Source organism: Herpailurus yagouaroundi, unplaced genomic scaffold, assembly GCF_014898765.1.
Source record: "Herpailurus yagouaroundi ecotype Mexico unplaced genomic scaffold, PumYag 203, whole genome shotgun sequence".
Classification (NCBI taxonomy): Eukaryota; Metazoa; Chordata; class Mammalia; order Carnivora; family Felidae; genus Herpailurus; species Herpailurus yagouaroundi.
In genome coordinates this window covers 23,495,530-23,513,058 of record NW_024412434.1, presented here as the reverse complement: position 1 = coordinate 23,513,058, position 17,529 = coordinate 23,495,530, and the positions used below count along the sequence as shown (strand labels likewise).

General features: G+C 49.0%; 1 protein-coding gene and 1 long non-coding RNA gene across 5 annotated transcripts in view; one reads left to right on the top strand and one right to left on the bottom strand.

Annotated features, from left to right (window-relative positions):
* Positions 1-1,700: 1,700 nt before the first annotated feature.
* Positions 1,701-4,596, bottom strand: LOC121014826 (uncharacterized). The gene is made up of 2 exons (XR_005783444.1): positions 4,520-4,596; positions 1,701-1,894 (listed from the first exon to the last, which is right to left on the bottom strand). It is a non-coding gene; the product is annotated as an uncharacterized LOC121014826 (long non-coding RNA).
* Positions 1,890-17,529, top strand: part of ECHDC3 (enoyl-CoA hydratase domain containing 3) — a 26,930-nt gene continuing 11,290 nt past the window's right edge. For all 4 annotated transcript variants that reach the window (XM_040451459.1, XM_040451457.1, XM_040451460.1 and 1 more), the window contains exons 1-3: positions 1,890-2,551; positions 3,962-4,059; positions 8,760-8,960. In XM_040451459.1, coding sequence (XP_040307393.1) covers positions 2,479-2,551; positions 3,962-4,059; positions 8,760-8,960 — 372 coding nt within the window. In that variant the 5' untranslated portion in view covers positions 1,890-2,478. The remainder of the gene's footprint in view (positions 2,552-3,961; positions 4,060-8,759; positions 8,961-17,529) is intronic.

The window sequence follows — 17,529 nt, the reverse complement described above, 5'->3', positions numbered from 1 at the left end:
AAGGGGCGTCTGGGTGGCTCTGTTGGTTAAGTGTCTGACTGTTGAATTTGGCACAGGTCATGATCCCCAGGTCGTGCGAGCCTGCTTAAGAGTCTCTCTCTCTCTCTCTCTCTGCCCCCCTTTAAAAAAAAAAAAAAAAAAAAAGGTAGCCAAACACTAGGCGAGGTGAAAATTTACAGGAATTTGGTGCAATTGGCTGTGAGAAATCGAAGTGCTACTTGGGGTCATTAATTCAGTGAGCAGGTACCTGTAGAGTGTCTCCTCTGTGTGTGAACATGACCATGCCTCATCTCGTGGACCTTCTGTTGGTTTACAATGATGTGATGGTCTCTAGACAGTTGCCGGGGGCATCTGCAGGGCCCATCACTTGCCTTGCACACACAAATATTACACTTTTTGTCACATGCTGTGGCGGTGACCTCACTCTTAGTGATTCCCTCCCTCTTTCGAGGGGCGACGTTGGTGAAGCCGTAGGTGCAAGGCATCACGCGTTTTGACCCAAGAGAGCCATTGGGAGAATTCAGACTGGTAAAATTTTTAGGAGGGATTATCAACTAGGTTTGATGACCAGTTGAATAGGGAAGCAACAGCATGGCTATCAGTTTCTGGCTTGAGCAACCGAGTAGCAGCACTGAGATCAGGAAAGGAGGAGAGAGGAAGATGCCCAAGGGTACCTCAGTCCGGGAGACCCTGGACTGGATGTGCAGACCTGGAGCTCAGGAGGGAGGTCTGAGTGAGAGCAAAGATCGGGACTCATCGGCACAGAGGTACCAGTAGAAGCCACGGCCATGGTGAAGTGGACTCGGAAGCACATGGAACAAGGAGAGAGCAGGGGAGGGAGCTCTGAGGATCAGTTAGGGCATAGCAGAAGGCTAGGCGCCCCTCGAAGAAGTGGAGGGCGGGCTAGGGAAGCACTAAAGAGATGTGCTTCCAGAAGGAGAGCATGAGCCAAACGGCCATTGGATTCGGTTCTGGCAATGGGGAGATTCTCGGTGAGAACGGTTTCAGGGGAGTAGCAGGAACAGAGGCCTGGTTACACCGGGTTGAAAAGCGAACTCAGCAGTTTAGAGCACCCTGACAGGGCGTGGGACGTGCCAGCCAAAGGGTTAATGGGCCACATAGGAACCGATGCTGCCACGCAGCCAGGGCATCTAGGGGCTGGCATCTCTGCACAATTTTGCCAGAGGCCTCAGAATTTAATTTAGGGCATATGTCACCTATGGGATGGCAGCGCTTAGCTTTGCTACAGAAAGCACGCTCATGATTTTACCGGAAGGTTCGTCAGCACTTGTTACCACGCCCCAAGACGTGGGTGTCCTAGTCTACCAGCATTATCGGCTGCAAGTCCCTTGGTACTTCGGAGGGAATGTGTTCGTGAGAAACAGAACGGGTGAGTGTCACAGGCACCTGCAGATGGCAGCGAAGCTGGCATGGGGTTCCAAAGAAACCGGTTCTTCTTAACGCGCTGAAATAAAGTCCGTCACCAAAGTGGTTTTCCAGAAAACAGTGGCAGCAGAAGGCTATTACAGGAGGATCCAGGCTGACACACGGCAGTAGGAATATAAGATTCCAAAAAAGGACGAGAAAGGCAGAAAACATGTAGGTGGGGACCGATGGGAATCACGTCTTACATACAGGACAAATAGTCTGGTGCTTGGCTCCCTGCCCAGTCCTTATAACAGTAAAAATGAGACATTTTCTGTGTACGGGAAGCCAGATGACAATACCACTCATTATAATTAGCATGTGGGATGCCTGAAAATAGCGGGAAGACCTTTGCATGCCCGTTCTTTGTCGGATGACATGTGCAGAAGAGCCTTCTTGCTGCAAGCGCCTGCCCTTTTCTTCTTCACATATTGCCCATTAAATTATTTTGCAGAATTACAGGATGCCACTGTAAGGAACAAAAACAACAGGAAAATACTGTCCCATACGCATATCGATAGCTATAACGGCACTGCTTCCTCTACGGGGTGGACGGGAGGAGACTTGGGGCCGTGTTTTCGTTCTGGGCTCCTTCCCCGGCCTCATTCTTTTGAAGAAACAAGCCGAAGGTCACCACAATGTGGCAGTTTCCCCTGGCGCCCACCCCTGTCTTCTCACAAACCTCACCGCCTCTCAGTATGGGCAGTGGTTTGGGAACTGTCGCAACTGCCCTTTCTGTGGCGGCGACAGTCATGGGTCTGACAGCGAACGTAGAGAAAAAGAGAGACCGATCCAGGGAAGGAGGGAGAAAACCCGGCCCACATTTCAGCTGGTCTCCTTGTTTTGACTTAGCTGTAACTCTAGAGGGCAGAGCCTCTCAATTGCCACCCATGGTTCTTTTACCTGGCGTTTTAAAAATAGCTCCCAGGTGAGAAAGGGATCACGGAGGTCCTCATTTGTTTTGACTCATGCTCGACCCAATAAGTATAAAACGTTCTTCCCAGGAACATTGTCTTGAGTGATCCAAAGAAGAGGAACGCGCTGTCATTAGCGATGCTGAAATCTCTCCAAAGTGACCTTCTTCACGAAGCGGACAGCAAAGACCTCAAAGTCGTTATCATCTCAGGTATTTATCTGATATCCAACCTCAGTGCTCTGCAGTACCCAGAAGAGGTTTCTCAAAATTCTTTGGTTATCTGGGGCGTTCCCTCACTTAGCGGGGTGATTGTTTTTGAAGCTCCTTTCAAGAACGTTGATTGTGGAAAACTCATGTGCAGTGGGGGCCTTGATCCGGACACTGTCAACCGTGGGAATTATAGCAAAGATTACCGCGCAGTGAGAATGTGTGCCTTTTCCTTTTTGTCGGATACAAAACACCACTGCCACCATCCTTGGCTGTGCTGGTCTTCCCGTCAAAGTCAGAGAACGGATTTCTTCACGGACCTGATGAGATGGGTTTAATCACTGATCCTTTCGGTAGACAACCTAGTTGGCTAGGACAGGCTGCTTGGGGCACTTGGTTGGTTTGTCTTTTGGGTTCTTAACTAAGCTTTCAACCGAGATCTGTGGTCTTCTTCAGTGGTGCCAGAAAGCATGCTACATTGTGCTCATTTCTTTCCTTGCTCTTTTTCCAGGAAGAATTTTTGCCAGATCATCTAGTGAGGATGACAGTGGTATAAATAACAGCAATGCCAGCGTTTTAAAGCAACCACAGAAAAATAAAGCACATGATGCCCTATGAGGCACTATTTTTTAAAAATTAAGAGTTGGTGTTTCTGGAGGCAGACACTCAGAACGTTACCTCCCTGTCTGTGGTTGAATATAAATTTTTAACGTTTTATACGACGAAGGGAAATTGTCCTGCAGCCATGGGGGTGTAACCTGGATGCAGCAAGGCAGCAAACTCTGAACCACACAATTTTTTCACTTGTTTAAAGGGAATAATGTCGTCTGTCCCAGCAGCCACAGCAAAAGGAAAATATAAGAAAGTGTTAGCAGCTTATCAGTGAGATTACACGTCACCATTGTTGCTAATGACAACAGTAACAATAAAACCACGTCCTCAGATCCCTCATAAAAATAAGGGGGTTCTCCTCACACTCTGCCCTTCCTGGATTCGAACCTGTGTGGGTGGCCATTGTCTGTAGGCAAAGGACAGGGACACGTGGGAGGCACGCTGGATTTGACGGGCCTATATGAGTCTATACACTCAGGCCAGACCGAGTCCAGCAACAAAAGTGTGAAACCAGAGGGATAAATCTGGAAAGAGTACGTATACTCGCCTTGGTCCCTGAGCCTTCTCCTTGCTGGAATTACATGTTTCCGCTGGTCCCTCCAGAGACCTTTAGGAACAGATGCCTCACCTTACTTGGTTACTTTTCAAGCTAAATAGAATTATTCTTATCAAAATTGAGCCATTAACTTTCTCTGAGTGTCCACAGCATCCATACTATTGCTAGTTACCCGGTAGACAAGTAAGTCCCAGAGCTGGCCATTTACGTCTTCTTTTTCTTTTCTCAACTGGAAACATTTGTAGCGGAGGGGCCTGTCTTTTCTTCTGGGCATGACTTAAAGGAGCTGACGGATGAGCAGAGCCCGGATTATCATGCCGAAGTATTTCAGACCTGTTCTGAGGTAAGCCAGGAGGACGGTTGGTCGGCATTGCAAGCCCGGAGATGTTAATTACGTGAACGATTGAATTAGGCTTCCAAGTTACAGATGAGGTTTTATCTGTGAGACCTAATCACTGCAAACCAGTCACTGGTGAATCCTTCATCCAAGCCACCGTTTGGTTTAGATTTTTAAGAAGGGACCATGGTTGCGATTGATCTTGTTATATGCCAGAGAAAGTAAAATACATCCTGGCACTGGAGGGTTCCACCTCTGGGATTATGGGGTGTGTCCTGGTACACATGTCTTATGGAGGAGATACAGGGTGGGAATGCACATCTTTAGAGGGGAAGAACCTGAGAGGAGTATCATTTTTAAAAATTTTAAACTGAAACAACCCTGTTAATGGGAAAGAGGGAATATAGGTAAATGGAACAGCCATAACGATTTTAAAGATTCTTTTCAAACCCTTCTTCCAACTAACCTTTGTGATCCACTCCTCCAAGTGGGAAAATTAGCTCCTTCACGTTGACGTCTCTTTAACCATATGAAGGAGAGGAATTGCAGACAGAGAGGAGGAAGAGGAACAGAAAGTTTGGGATGATTTGTAAATATATTAAATCGGCCCCTGGATAATAACAAATTGAATACAGAATCCAACTTTAAGTAATACATTGTTCATTTCATGTCTATTTATTGAGCACTACTGTGTGCATAAGACTTATAAGGCACTGAGGGAAATAGAAGGAAAAACAAGTTTCCTGCCAAACTGAAACTGGAAATGTAGGTGAGAAGCAAGACACAAAACCGTTTCATAACCCCATCCTAAGATTACTTAACCTAATTTTTCATGCATTCGTTGACTTGTTCATTCATTTGGCCATTAATGATTCCACAAATATTTAATGACATCTTCCATACAGACAAAACAGAGGTGAGCAACAGGGAAGTAGACAGAGGTACCTTCTCGACCACCATTTGTTTTCCCTGCCCTTCCAGAACGCCACAAGGAAATCCAGTTATGGTTTTCTCATGTCAAGGAGGGACAAGACAGAAAAGCAATTGATTTGAGGCTTCATAGAGAGGCAGAAGTGAGCCAGAGCGAAGTCTTAGGTCTTTTGTTTCACATTAATGATGTTTATGTAACATTCGAGCTCTTGTGTTCGCCCAGGCTTGGTGCTTTAAAAGTTATTTTTCGACTAATATCCAGTGTGTTTCGCTAAAACAAAATCATCAAAGAGAACCACTAGACCCCTTCCATACCCCCTAAAGGGCCTGCTTTTATCACTCTGCCGTGGTGTCTTCACGAACTAAGATCTAAACAGGTTGGCAAAAGGGCCACAGGGGGACCAGGGCTCCTTCAGAGGATAAAGGCCAGATTTCGTGGAAGCTTGCAACCCACGGATGCCTCAGGCTTACCTTTCAGAACACAGTGCATAGCAGGACCTGGTCCTAACATAGGGAGATACAAGTGAAAGCGCACTGATTAACACTTTTTCTAAGAAAGTCACAATGTCCTGGGTAAATACGAGCATCGTGAACTTGGGCAAGGTTTCAATCTCCACATGTAATCAACAGACAGTTTGGGACAGAGTGAGCTACATATTTCACTGTTTGGTTCATGCATGAGAAGACGTGGTTTTAGAGAGGAAGGCAGAGATTCCTGAACTGGCTCAGCATCTAAACTACAGCAGGTTCATTACAGAGCACAAGTGCCACCCGATAGTTAATTATTTCCAAATCAGGAGTAGGAGAAATCGAGAATGAGAAGGAGCGCTTGGCTCTGAGAGACCAAAAGTAACCCTCTGTGGAGCTGATTGGCAGATTTCACCGGACACCTATCTCTGCGTCTTTCCTGTTGAAGTTTGAAGGTGGAAACCCCAGTCCAGGAAGAGAATCTTCTCTTCCTTATCACATCCTCACACTGAAATGGCAATGGAACAAGGCCTCTCACTTTTGGGCAGTAACACAGGGCCCTTGGCAGTGCTATTGAGTGAGGCTAAGGTAGAGTCAAGTTTATGTCACATTTTGGAGCAGGCACAGCCCGGAAAAATACTTGGTTCAAGACAGTAAACTAGGAGGGATAACCAAGTCCTGACTACCAAGGGATTCAATATCCCAGCTGATTTATTATCTAGCTTGTCTTTGTCCTTCCCGAATTTGCTCTCTAACTGTACTTAAAATACTTTTTAATTATAAAAATAATAAACGCTTATTATGGAAAAATTTGAAAATCTAGGAAAATGAGAGGAAGGAAAATAAACGATTGATACCAGACCATAATCATACCACCCAGAGTGAATGCTAATATTTGGTATATTTCTTCTGAATCTTTTCCCATGTGATCCTATTTGTCTGAGTAATCATACATACGTGCAATTATACCATCTAATTGTATAACATGACTGTATCGTTGAATGCTTACCATGTGCCAGGTAATGTTTTGAGTACTTTAGACATAGTAATGTATGTAATTCTTGTGTTCTCTGAGATTGGTACTATTATAGGGCTCTTGGGTAGCTCAGTCGAGCATCTGACTCTTGATTTTGGCTCAGGTCATGATCTTGGAGTCATGGGATTGAGCCCCGTGTTGGGCTCCATGCTGAGCATGGAACCTGCTTGGGATTCTCTCCCTCTTTCGCTCTGCCCCTTCTCCCCCCTGCCCCCCGCTCACACACACTCTAGAATAGAATAGAATACAATACAATGAAATATTGCTACTATTGTTACGCCCGTTATTATCCCCAGATGCGAAGACTGAGGGATAGACAGTGGCTAAGTGGTCAACTGGGCACCAAACCCCAGCAGCCTGCCTCCAGACCACTACACAGGGCCCAGCCCATCAGGCTAATGTGTCTTGTGGAAACTCTCATAATGAGAACACAGCATTCCTTTCAATGGACATTTAGTTTACATAGCCATTTTTCATTATTGATTGGTGTGTATTTATGTTATTTATTAATTTTTTACTGTTATAAAATAATTTGTGAGCATCATTGTCCAGACAGCTTTTTACCCTATTTCAGGATTACTCCTTGGAAGTAATCCCTAGGGGTGCCTGGGTGGCTCAATCTGTTAAGCGCCAACTCTGGATTTTGGTTCAGGTCATGATCTCACAGTCTGTGAGTTTGAGCCCTGTCTCGGGCTCTGTGCTGACATTGCTCTCTCTTTCTCTGTCCCTCCACTGCTCACTTTCTCTCTCTCTCTCTCTCTCTCTCTCTCTCTCTCAAAATAAATAATTAACATTTAAAAAAAAGAGGTAATCCCTAGATGAAAGGCATGAATATTTTTAATACTGTCGGTACCTACTGTAAGTATTTTCCGACCAGGCTGTAGAAAATCTTAGCACATCGTAGATGGCAGGCAGGAGACACAGACTATTCTGTGCTAATCAGAGCCAAATCACTTTTCATAAGGAACCAGTTCTTAGGTGACAGATGACACTCAGCCAAAAAAAAAAGTCTGTCTTTGCACAAGACATTGGAAGTTCTCACGCGTTTTTCTCCTTGCTACTGCATTTCACTGGGAATGAGTTTCATCCCCAACCATCCTAACCCTCACTGAGAGCACACGAACTCCACCGTGAGCAGTCTGGGGTGCAGATGTAGATATGTGCATTCTTGTGAGGAGAGGATCATTAGCATTGATCAGGTTCTCAAAAGGTGACTCCCCCCTCAAAAAAAAGTCCAGAACGAGTACTATAGAATATATCATATACTTAAATATCCAATTGGTTATTTTATAATAAAAGTGGCAAATATCAAATGTTTGTGAATGCAGAAGGCTAGGTTCCTTGGGCAGAATCTTCAAATCAATGAAGGTCATTTTTTCTGGGATGCCGCCATGGGAAACAAGTCCAGATGTGGTCCTTCCTTCCCGCCTGCCCTCCTTCCTGCCAAGGTTCAAAGTGCGACCATTTATACATTGAAGTCACCATAGCAACGCAGTCTGTTTAGAGCAGCAAGAAAAAATGGAGAAATAAGCCAAGTTATTTTGTAAGCTGCAAAAATAAGTTCAAGTTCTGGAGATTTATGGGGGGTGGGGTGTCACATGAGCAAGTTTTCGGCTCCTCTCTGTGCCAGTGGCCCTGTTTGGGGAATTTTATTTTGATGACAGCAGGGTGTCCCCTACCACTTTAATAGAATTGAGAGAGTGTTCATAGTGGTAATTTGGGAAGTAATTACTAAGGAAATTGCCTTCCAGTTCCTTTCCACCTTAATTTTTCAAGGATGTACCAAATACCAGTTTCAGACTCAGGAGGAGGGCTCCACGCAGACACGGTTCCCTCCGGAGATCAAAATTGCTCTGTTCTTCAGCGGGGCTGCCGGGAGAGCAGCGGGGACTGTGGCCTCGCAGAGGCGCCCTGCCTGGGAGGGAAGACCCGGACCGTGGGGTCCGCCAGACGCGGGTTCAGACCCCTCTGCCCCTCGTGAGCATCTCCAGTGTTGGCCGCTTACTTCCCCCTAAGCTTTCACATCCTGGTTGTGGAACAGGGGCTCTTCCTTCTGTGGGTCTCGGGAAGACCAAATAGTACGGTCTGATTCACAGTCGGTATTTAATGCCAAGGTACTTTTTGCGCCGCCTTTCACCCTTTTTTCCAGAGCCTGATACAATGATGCATCCGGAAAATGCTCTGAAAATGGTGCAGTCGCATAACGTGATACACGCATTCACGTTGGACCTCACTCCTGGATGGAAATGATGTGGTGTGTCTGCTCCTTCAGGTCATGATGCTGATCCAGAACCACCCGGTCCCCGTCATCGCCATGGTGAACGGCTTGGCCACCGCCGCCGGCTGTCAGCTGGTTGCCAGCTGTGACATTGCCGTGGCGAGCGACAAGTCCTCTTTTGCCACTCCAGGTGTGAACATTGGGCTCTTCTGCTCCACCCCTGCGGTTGCCTTGGGGAGAACAGTGCCGAGAAAGGTAATGTAGCTCCCGGCATCCCCTCCAGCTGCGGTCCTCCCGTGCGTGTGATGGGTAGTTCGAGAATTCGCTTGTTATAAATACCGTTTGAGTCACAACATTCTGCCCAGCATGTAGCTGGCTGGATGTGCCACGATGTCCCTTCTGATGCCTTGTGCAGCGAGGGTGTGCTTGGTGTATTGGATCCGCCCCCGGAGGAGCCATGTTACAAGAGCGGTTTTGTTGGTGCTGACCATGGTGAAGTTCATTTTCTTCACAAAGCTTTCTTCCTTCCTATTACATGATAAACTAATATTTACTACACATCTCCCAAATGTAGACCAGTGGCTTCCTTGTTCTAGAAAAAAATACATCCTCATGCTCCACTGGAAATTGGTTTTTATTTTTTTAATGGATTTTTGAGAGTGAAAGAGAGTGTGCATGAGTAGGGGAGGGGCAGAGGTAGGGAGAGAGATTTCCAAACAGGCTCCACGCTGCCGGTGCAGAGCCTGACCCAGGACTTGAACCCACCAACCATAGGATCTTGACCTGAGCTGAGGTCAAGAGTCAGGTGCTTAACCAACTGAACCACCCAGGCGCCCCTGGAAATGTGTTCTTAAAGAGGGAAGAGGGGGTGCGCCTGGGTGGCTCATTCAGTTGGGTGTCCAACTTTGGCTCAGGTTATGATCTCACGGCTAGTGAGTTCAAGCCCCACACAGGGCTCTGTGCTGACAGCTCAGAGCCTGGAGCCTGCTTTGGATTCTGTGTCTCCCTCTTGCTCTGCCCCTCCCCTGCTCTCTCTTTCGCTCTCTCTCTCTCCCTCTCTCTGAAAATAAAAACTTTTTTTAATTTGGAAAAAAAAAGGGGGGAAGGGGGACAAAGTCATATACCACAGCAGGCAGGGAACATAAATTGCTTCGATGTACACATACAGTAACTCAGCAAATACTTCTTAAGCCCCTATTCTGTGCCAGTGCGTTAAAGTGTGTTTCAAATATCTCATCAGAGCTCGTTGATAAGCTCCCTTACAGTTGTGCAAATCAAATCATGAGGCTGGTGCATAGTAAAAGGCCATTGTACTGATTACCCTACCTGCAACTTTTTATCTCTTTAACACCTCATGTTCTAGAAGGGTCCACAGTGAGGCAGTTAAGCCTTTGTGTCAGCCACACTGTCAGGATAAGAATCCATTCTTTCTTAACACAAACTTCTCATTTTTTAAAAAAATTCAGTCTTTAATTTAAGGCTGGGATCTCCCCCCGACCCCCACTTTATTTATTTTAGAGAGAGAAAGCATGAACACAAGACAGGGACAGGGAGAAAGAATCTTAAGCAGGCTCCACACTCAGCGCAGAGCCCGACGTGGGGTTCAGTCCCACAGCCCTGGGATCATGTCCTAAGCTGAAATCGAGAGTCTGCTGCTCAACTGACTGAGCCACCCAGGAGCCCCCACCACAAGTAAACTTTTCAAATCAAGGCTTATAAGTGAGTCCTGAAAACTTAAACATTGTATCATAGTTGCTAAATTTTAAATTAGTTTTTGAGAAAAGAAAAATGTGGTAAATACAGGCTTTAAGTTTCCAGGAGGCAAGAAACCAAAATAGCTTTTACCTCCCAGAGACAGTTTTGGGAAGGGCCAGGCCTGCTCAGAAGATGAGGGCAGAGTCTCCGAAACTGTCCCACTCAGCTCCCTGGTCTGTGCTCCTTGTGATCTGACCCCCCGAGTTTCTTCCTTGTCAGCAGTCTGAAAGTGGTTAAGAGCTGTCAGTAGACGTCCCTGCCCCATCTGGTTCATCACGACATGGAGGCCTGAAGCAGATACATGGCTTGGGGCCAACACTAATGAGCTGGAGTCACAGTACCGATAAAGGGAATTTAGTAGGAAAAAGAGTCGGTCAGACCTTAGGGCCTCTGCCAGGATTCTGGATCTGCAGGTCTCACCTGAGGGGTCCCCTTTAGGAGGCAACTAGGAATCCATAAAAATCTAAACCTAACCAAAAACTGTCCTTCCTCCCTGTCGTCGGTGCTTGAGTGCGCCCCTACGGACACATCCATACCCGGGCCGTAGGCTGTCGTGGGTGGTGGGCATACGTCCCCCCGTACCTGTCCACAGGGAAGCAAGCGTTTTTGCAAACCGGCCTGGCAGGGAAGCTCTACCCTTTTCCGCACCGCCAGGGCCGCGTGTGTGGGTCACCAGTGCCCTCTGCTGGTCGCTGTGGGAAACTGCTCGGTTGTGCCGGAAAATGGAGGGCTGCGGTTTGTCCGCTGGGAGCAGAAATGATGGAACGCAGCCCTTGTGTTCCAGCCAGACCGAAGCCGGGCATGAATAATTTCCTACGTTTGTAAAACGTTTCTCTCCTCTGGCAGGAGTTAAATAATGCATCTTCATTGCACCATATAAACAACCTGCTTGGTGCAGCTGCTCCCTTCCCCAGAGCTGGCCTCCTTCAGAAAAGCACGGCCAGTGCCTCCGGCAGTTGCTATCACAGGAGAGCAGAGGAAAGATCCGAACCCCCTCTCCCCCCGCCAGGCACTTCTCTTTGGTGGAAACGCTTGCTTCCTCCTATTTTTCCGGGGTAACTTGCTGTATCTGTGGAATCTGATTTCCTAATCGTCTAATTAGATCAGAGCAGAACTTCCAAGCCAGAAAGTGTTAATGCCTTGCTATCAGCCTGGTATGAAGACCACCAGAGGGTCTGAGAGATGCAGGGTCTCAGGCCTGCCCCAGACAGACCTCATCAGAATCTGCACTTTAACAAGGATTTGCACAGCCATCGGCCTTGGCGCCTTTGAGAAAATGTAGTTTAACCGCCACAATTTACAGGAGGGCTTGTGGGGAGGGGGGCGTGTCAGGGCCTTACCTGAAATTATACTAGCCCTGTGACCCTCTGTCAGCTCCCTTCTCCTCTGAGTTCTCTCTGCATTGCCAGCCCGTAATGCCGACAGCTGCAGGCCGGTTCTTGTCACAGATGTGACTTGGGGCCACCCAAAGAGCCCTCTGCTTTCCGGAGCCACCGCCTTTCAGGGCTGTGACACCTAAAAGCCAATTAGAGATTCATACAAACCTACAGTTGGGATGGGCATATTAATAGTGGTCAGTGCATTTATTAGGTGCCCGCTGAGTGCCTGGCACTGTAGCATAAGCTTTACACTTACTGTCTCTAATCTTCATAATTCCACACGATGGAAGGCTTCTTCCCATTTTCAGATGAGGAAACAGACTCAGAGGGCTTATGTTGCATCCTAAGGTCCTGTGGTTAGTAAGTGGCCGATCTGGGAATGGACCTTGGGGGACCAGCTCCAGACCCAAGTCCTGCTGCTTCTGAGATTAGCTTTGGCCTCAAGTGCTTGTTGTTGTTTTTAATGCAAGTTCCCCAGGAAGAGGAAGTATTAAACCACCAGCTTGCTAGGGTGACCCAAGATGTGCCATCCTAAAAGGCAGCTTGAATTGACAAGAGACAAGGATAAGAGAATGTGTCTCCTCTCTCATCTAAAGTTCTGGGGGGCCCAACAGAGTCACTTCAATCATAAGCAAAGATTGTGCTGATTAGCTAGAAAATCAACAGACTTTCTTTTCCTTAGAGAATACCACTTCTGTTACCCAACCTGCCTGGGTAAAATCCCTATAAATCAATACATGCTAACAGTATTACCCCAATGGGCAGATAAGGACACTGAGGCCCAAAGGAGAGGATGAACCAGGCAGGGCTGAGTTAGGAAGCCAAGACCTCTGGCTGCTGACCTCACTCCCACCGAGTGGTGTTAATCGCATTAAGACCTTCCTGGTCTTCTGGGATGAAAGGAGAATCTCTAGGGCAGTGGCAGCGGGAGGGAGAGTGTGCTCCTCCTGGTCCAGGGTGATGCCGGCGTGCCAGTCTCTGGGCTGACCCAGGCCAGTGGTTTGCCTCCATCACTAAGAGCCGTGGGGCTGCTCTCCACCGCACCTAGTCGGACGCGTCTGTGATTCACGGGGACAAAGCCACTCAGCCAGCCTCCTCGCCGCCATCCTGGTCCTTCGCCTTTTCTCTTGACTTCTTTGCTTTTAAAAACTGGTGTTCCTGGGAGGTGACGTGTCTGTGCTGCTGCCTGGGTTTGAGAGGATACTGAGAAGCGGAGCCCGTGTGCCACTGACTGCAAACCCGTGACCGAGCAGAGGCCACCCGAACCGCGTTCCCAAGCCTGACGAGACTCGGTGCGCCACGCCCCCTGGTGACCCCTCATTATCCCTTTTCACAGGAGAGTCGGTCACTTTATGTGAAGGCGGGACATGAGTAAACCTCCCACCACTTAACAATTTGGATTTTTAAAAAACTGTTAGTGAATCTGTATAAGCGATGAAAGAAGTTTGCGCCAACAATAAGCGGTGATGAATCCAAGAGTCGCAGGGACTGGTCCGGGGGGTGTGGTCCCTTCACCTATCTGCAGGCAAGGCCCCATTTAGAGTATCCCAGAAAGAGGAGTACCTCGTGTCTTCGAAAATGTTTCCACGTGAGGTGATTTCTGAATCGGGCGGTTCTCACACCCGCTACATAGCAGGCAGGAGGAGAGGCCGGGATGGTGTGTGCCCCATTTTGTTTCTGAGTGTGCCAGGAACAGAGCCCAGGACTTAGTAGCGGTCTCTTCAGATAGCTGTAAGTTCTGTCTCTCAAGGGTGTTCTGACCGTCTGTCTATCTGTGTCTTTCTCTGCTTGGCTGACTGACTCACTGACTGAAAGGGGAAATATCTTTTCTGTCCAATTAAAATGCTTCATGTTGTAGCTCAAGGTCACTTCCTTTTTGTTTATGAGTAGAGATCCTGAAATAACGTCAGGAACTGCTTGTCTGCAAGGGAACGTAAGAGGTCATTTATTCTCCTGTGGGCAGAACCGCCTGTGACCGACAGGCCCCCGCCCCCATTCACACATCCCCAGGGGTGAGGATTCCGCATTCTCCCAGAGTGATTCAGTTCAGGGACTGGGTGGTTTTGGAGGTGCTCCAGAATTAACACGTTACAAACACCCAGACTCTTCCTGGGCGTGGGTTAGTCGTCTGCAGCTGCCGTAGTGCATACGCGTGACTGAGCGGCTTAAACGACAGAAATCTATTTTCTCAGTTTTTGAGGCTGGGAGTCTCAGCTTCAGATGCCGGCAGATTTGATTCCTGGCCACCTTCCTACTGTGTCCTCATACGGCAGGGAGAGACAGACACAGAGACAGAGGTCTCTAACTGCCAAGGCCACCAATCCTAGCAAATCAGGGCCCCACTCTCCGACCTCATTTAACCTTAACTGCCACCCTAAAAGCCCCATCTCCCGATACACTTACATCGAAGCTTAGGGCTTCAACACCGGCGATTTTGGGGCGATGCGATTCAGTGCCTGGCACTGCTCTGGGTGAATATACAAGAAAGTGAGTGAATATACAAGAAAAAGTCGTGCTCTGCTTTGAGTTCCTCCTTTGCGGAACCTGGTTACCATCCTCATTAAACACAAACTCCTGCCAGGTCCCTTGAGCAAGCAAAACCCTCACAGTTAACCCCCCTGCTTTATGTCTGCATCAGACGGACCATTTCCCTGGCATCCCTGTCGCACTGGCTGTGACAGTGTGCCCTGCACTCATTGGGCAGCTGTCCGTCCCGCATCTCTGAGTCATCTGTGCCCAGGGTGCAGGGGGCAGGGATGAGAGGCGATCCGGGAGGCCGGGGTCCTCGGGAGGAGCCACGTTCAGCAGGTGGGACAAGGCCGCTGCCCGCTCCCTGGCCTGTGCCCTGGTCTGCAGGAGCTTGGACTCTGAAGGACTCGCCTTGAGAACTTCTTGGAGCACTCGGGTCCTGTGCAGCGGCAGCTCCTGAGCCGGACGGGCGCTTTGCAGGCGTGTGATGGAAGCAGGGGAAGGAGGACGGAGACAAGGAGGCTCAGGAAGAGAAAGGGAGAAGGACGTGAGGGCCACAGAGATGCCGAAGAAGGCGTTCCCAAGGGGACTGTCCCGCGGACAGATCATGAGCTCGGATGGCAGGTGCTGACTGCACTGGACGAGTAAATGCCGGTCTGCTGAGCCGGCCGCGGGAGCACCCGCTGCTTTGACCGTGGGATGGCCTCCTCCGGACTCTGCTGCCATTCCTAACTACTCTTTGAAAGTCACGTGAGGTCTTGACTGTTGCAAGTTGGGAAGGGAGTGATGGGCTTGTCCTCGGTGCATTTGGTTTTTAAGGTTGCTTCCGGGACTGGCCACTTTCTGGTCTGTGGTCTGCATGGAATTCTGGAGAGCCGCCCGCACGAACGGAGGGAACGACAGGCTGGAAGGCGCCGCCTTCACCTGGCTTCTGACCTGGGTCCCCGCTGACACGCGCTTCTCAGGCAGAGACAGAGCGGACACCGTCCCGGCCATTTCGGATGACTCACTGGGCGTCTTTGGCTGGGTCTTAGCGGCAGCCCTTAATCAGCAGGACCTGGTTCTCCGCTCCATGTTCAATCACGGCTTCAAACCCACTTTGGAGCGATGACATTGTTCCCGGTCAACCAACACATGGTCTCCGGAGCGACCCACAGGCCTCGCCTTCCTGCTGCCTCCAACATGGAGCATTGCATTCCCCAAACTGGACAGCGCTGTGATCTAGTCCATCCCCTAAAGAGTTAGGGAAATCGGGGCCTGGCACCACTTGCCCCCGACTGCCAGTCCAGTGTGTATTCCACTTGTACCCGTAGGCAGGAGTCCTCAAAGCTAGCCTTGTGACCCCTCCTCCCTTATCAAAGTTCCATCCCTCACTGATACAATCCAGTGTCCTGATTTCAAAAACCTTCTAAATCGGTGGCTGTAAGCTGGGAGCAGTATTGGCTCCAGGGGACATTTGGTGGTGCCTGGAGACATGTTTGATTGTCACAGTTGTTGGGGTGGGACCTGTAACTACCGGCACCTAGCAGACAGAGACCGGGGATGCTCTAAACATCCTACCGTGCGCAGGACAGCCCCACATAACAACATGTTATCTGGCCCAAAATACACAATGGCACCAAGGTTGAAAAACCTAGTCAGTAGCATGATCTAAATGCTAACGACTCCCAAATTTATATCTCAAGCTCGTCCAATTATCTATTACTGCACCATGAACCACCCATAACTTAGTGGCTCAAAGCAACAACAGTAATTTGTCGAGCTCATGAATCTGCAATCTGGACAGGGCTCAGTGAGGAAGCTTATCTCTGCTCTGCAATGTGTGTGGCCTCAGCTGGGAAGAACTGACTCCAGGGGAGAGTGACGGCTGGGGGCGGTCATCCGAGTGGCTGTTAGGCTGCCTTGCCGCAGGGGCCCCAGCTGGGCAGGTCACTGGAACACTTCGCATGGCCACTCGTATGTCCTAGACTTTCCCACGCCATGGCAGGCCGGCTCCGAGACTCAGCAGCCTGAGCAAAAAAGCCAGGTGAGAGCTGGGTCACCTCTGGCCAAACCTCTAAAAGAATTGGAACATCATTTCTGCTGTGCTGTCTGCCTTCCTCCATCCATCCCTCAAGTCACTCATCAGCGAATATTTAGTAAGCTGCCTACTAGATGCAAAGTGCCTTTCTGGTGCTGGCTGTACAGAAATAAACAGAGCAGCTAAAAAAAAAAAAAAAAAACACCTCAGGGGCACTTGGGTGGCTCAGTCTGTTGGGCGTCCGGCTCAGGTCACGATCTCACTCACAGTTTGTGAGTTTGAGCCCCACGCAGGCTCTGTGCTGACAGTTCAGAGCCCGGAGCTGCTTCAGATGTCTCCCTCTCTCTCTGCCCCTCCCCTGCTCACGCTCTGTCTCTCAAAAAAAAATAAACATTAAAAAAAAAAACAAAAAGGGGCGCCTGGGTGGCGCAGTCGGTTAAGCATCCGACTTCAGCCAGGTCACGATCTCGCGGTCTGTGAGTTCGAGCCCCGCGTCAGGCTCTGGGCTGATGGCTCAGAGCCTAGAGCCTGTTTCCGGTTCTGTGTCTCCCTCTCTCTCTGCCCCTCCCCCGTTCATGCTCCGTCTCTCTCTGTCCCCAAAATAAATAAACGTTGAAAAACAAACAAACAAAAAAAAAAACAACTCTCACCTGGTGGAGTTTCCACGCTAGGAAAGGAGATAATAAACAAAACAAATGTGTCAAATGTATAGTGTGTTAGATAGCAGAAGTACAAAGGATAAAAATACAGCCGGAAAGGGGGTCGGTGCTGGGGTGTGATTTGCAGTTTCGATAGCATGGTCATGGGGGACCTGCTGGATGAGATGTCATGTAAGCAGAGGCCCGAAGGGGACGAGGGCACCAGTCGTAAGGATACGTGGGGACAGAGCACTGCAGGCCAAGGGAACCGCACCCTGAGGTGACAGCATGCCTGGCAGGTTCAAGAAACAGCAGGGCCTCGGGGAGTGAGAAGAGGGACAGAAAAGGCACCTCCCTGCCTGCGTAAAACCCTCTTTTAAATGGTCAATTTGAATTTCAAGAGGCCAGGCTTTGTCAGGCACAATAGCCACAGGCCTCAGAAGGGAGGAAGCCACAGAGAGTAAGGAGCTTAGGTCCCTTGGTCCCTTTTTCTGGGGGGGGTGGGGGGGGTGGGAAGGGGGGGCGGCGGCTCCAGGAAGGAAGGGGCGTCTTGCCAGTGCGGG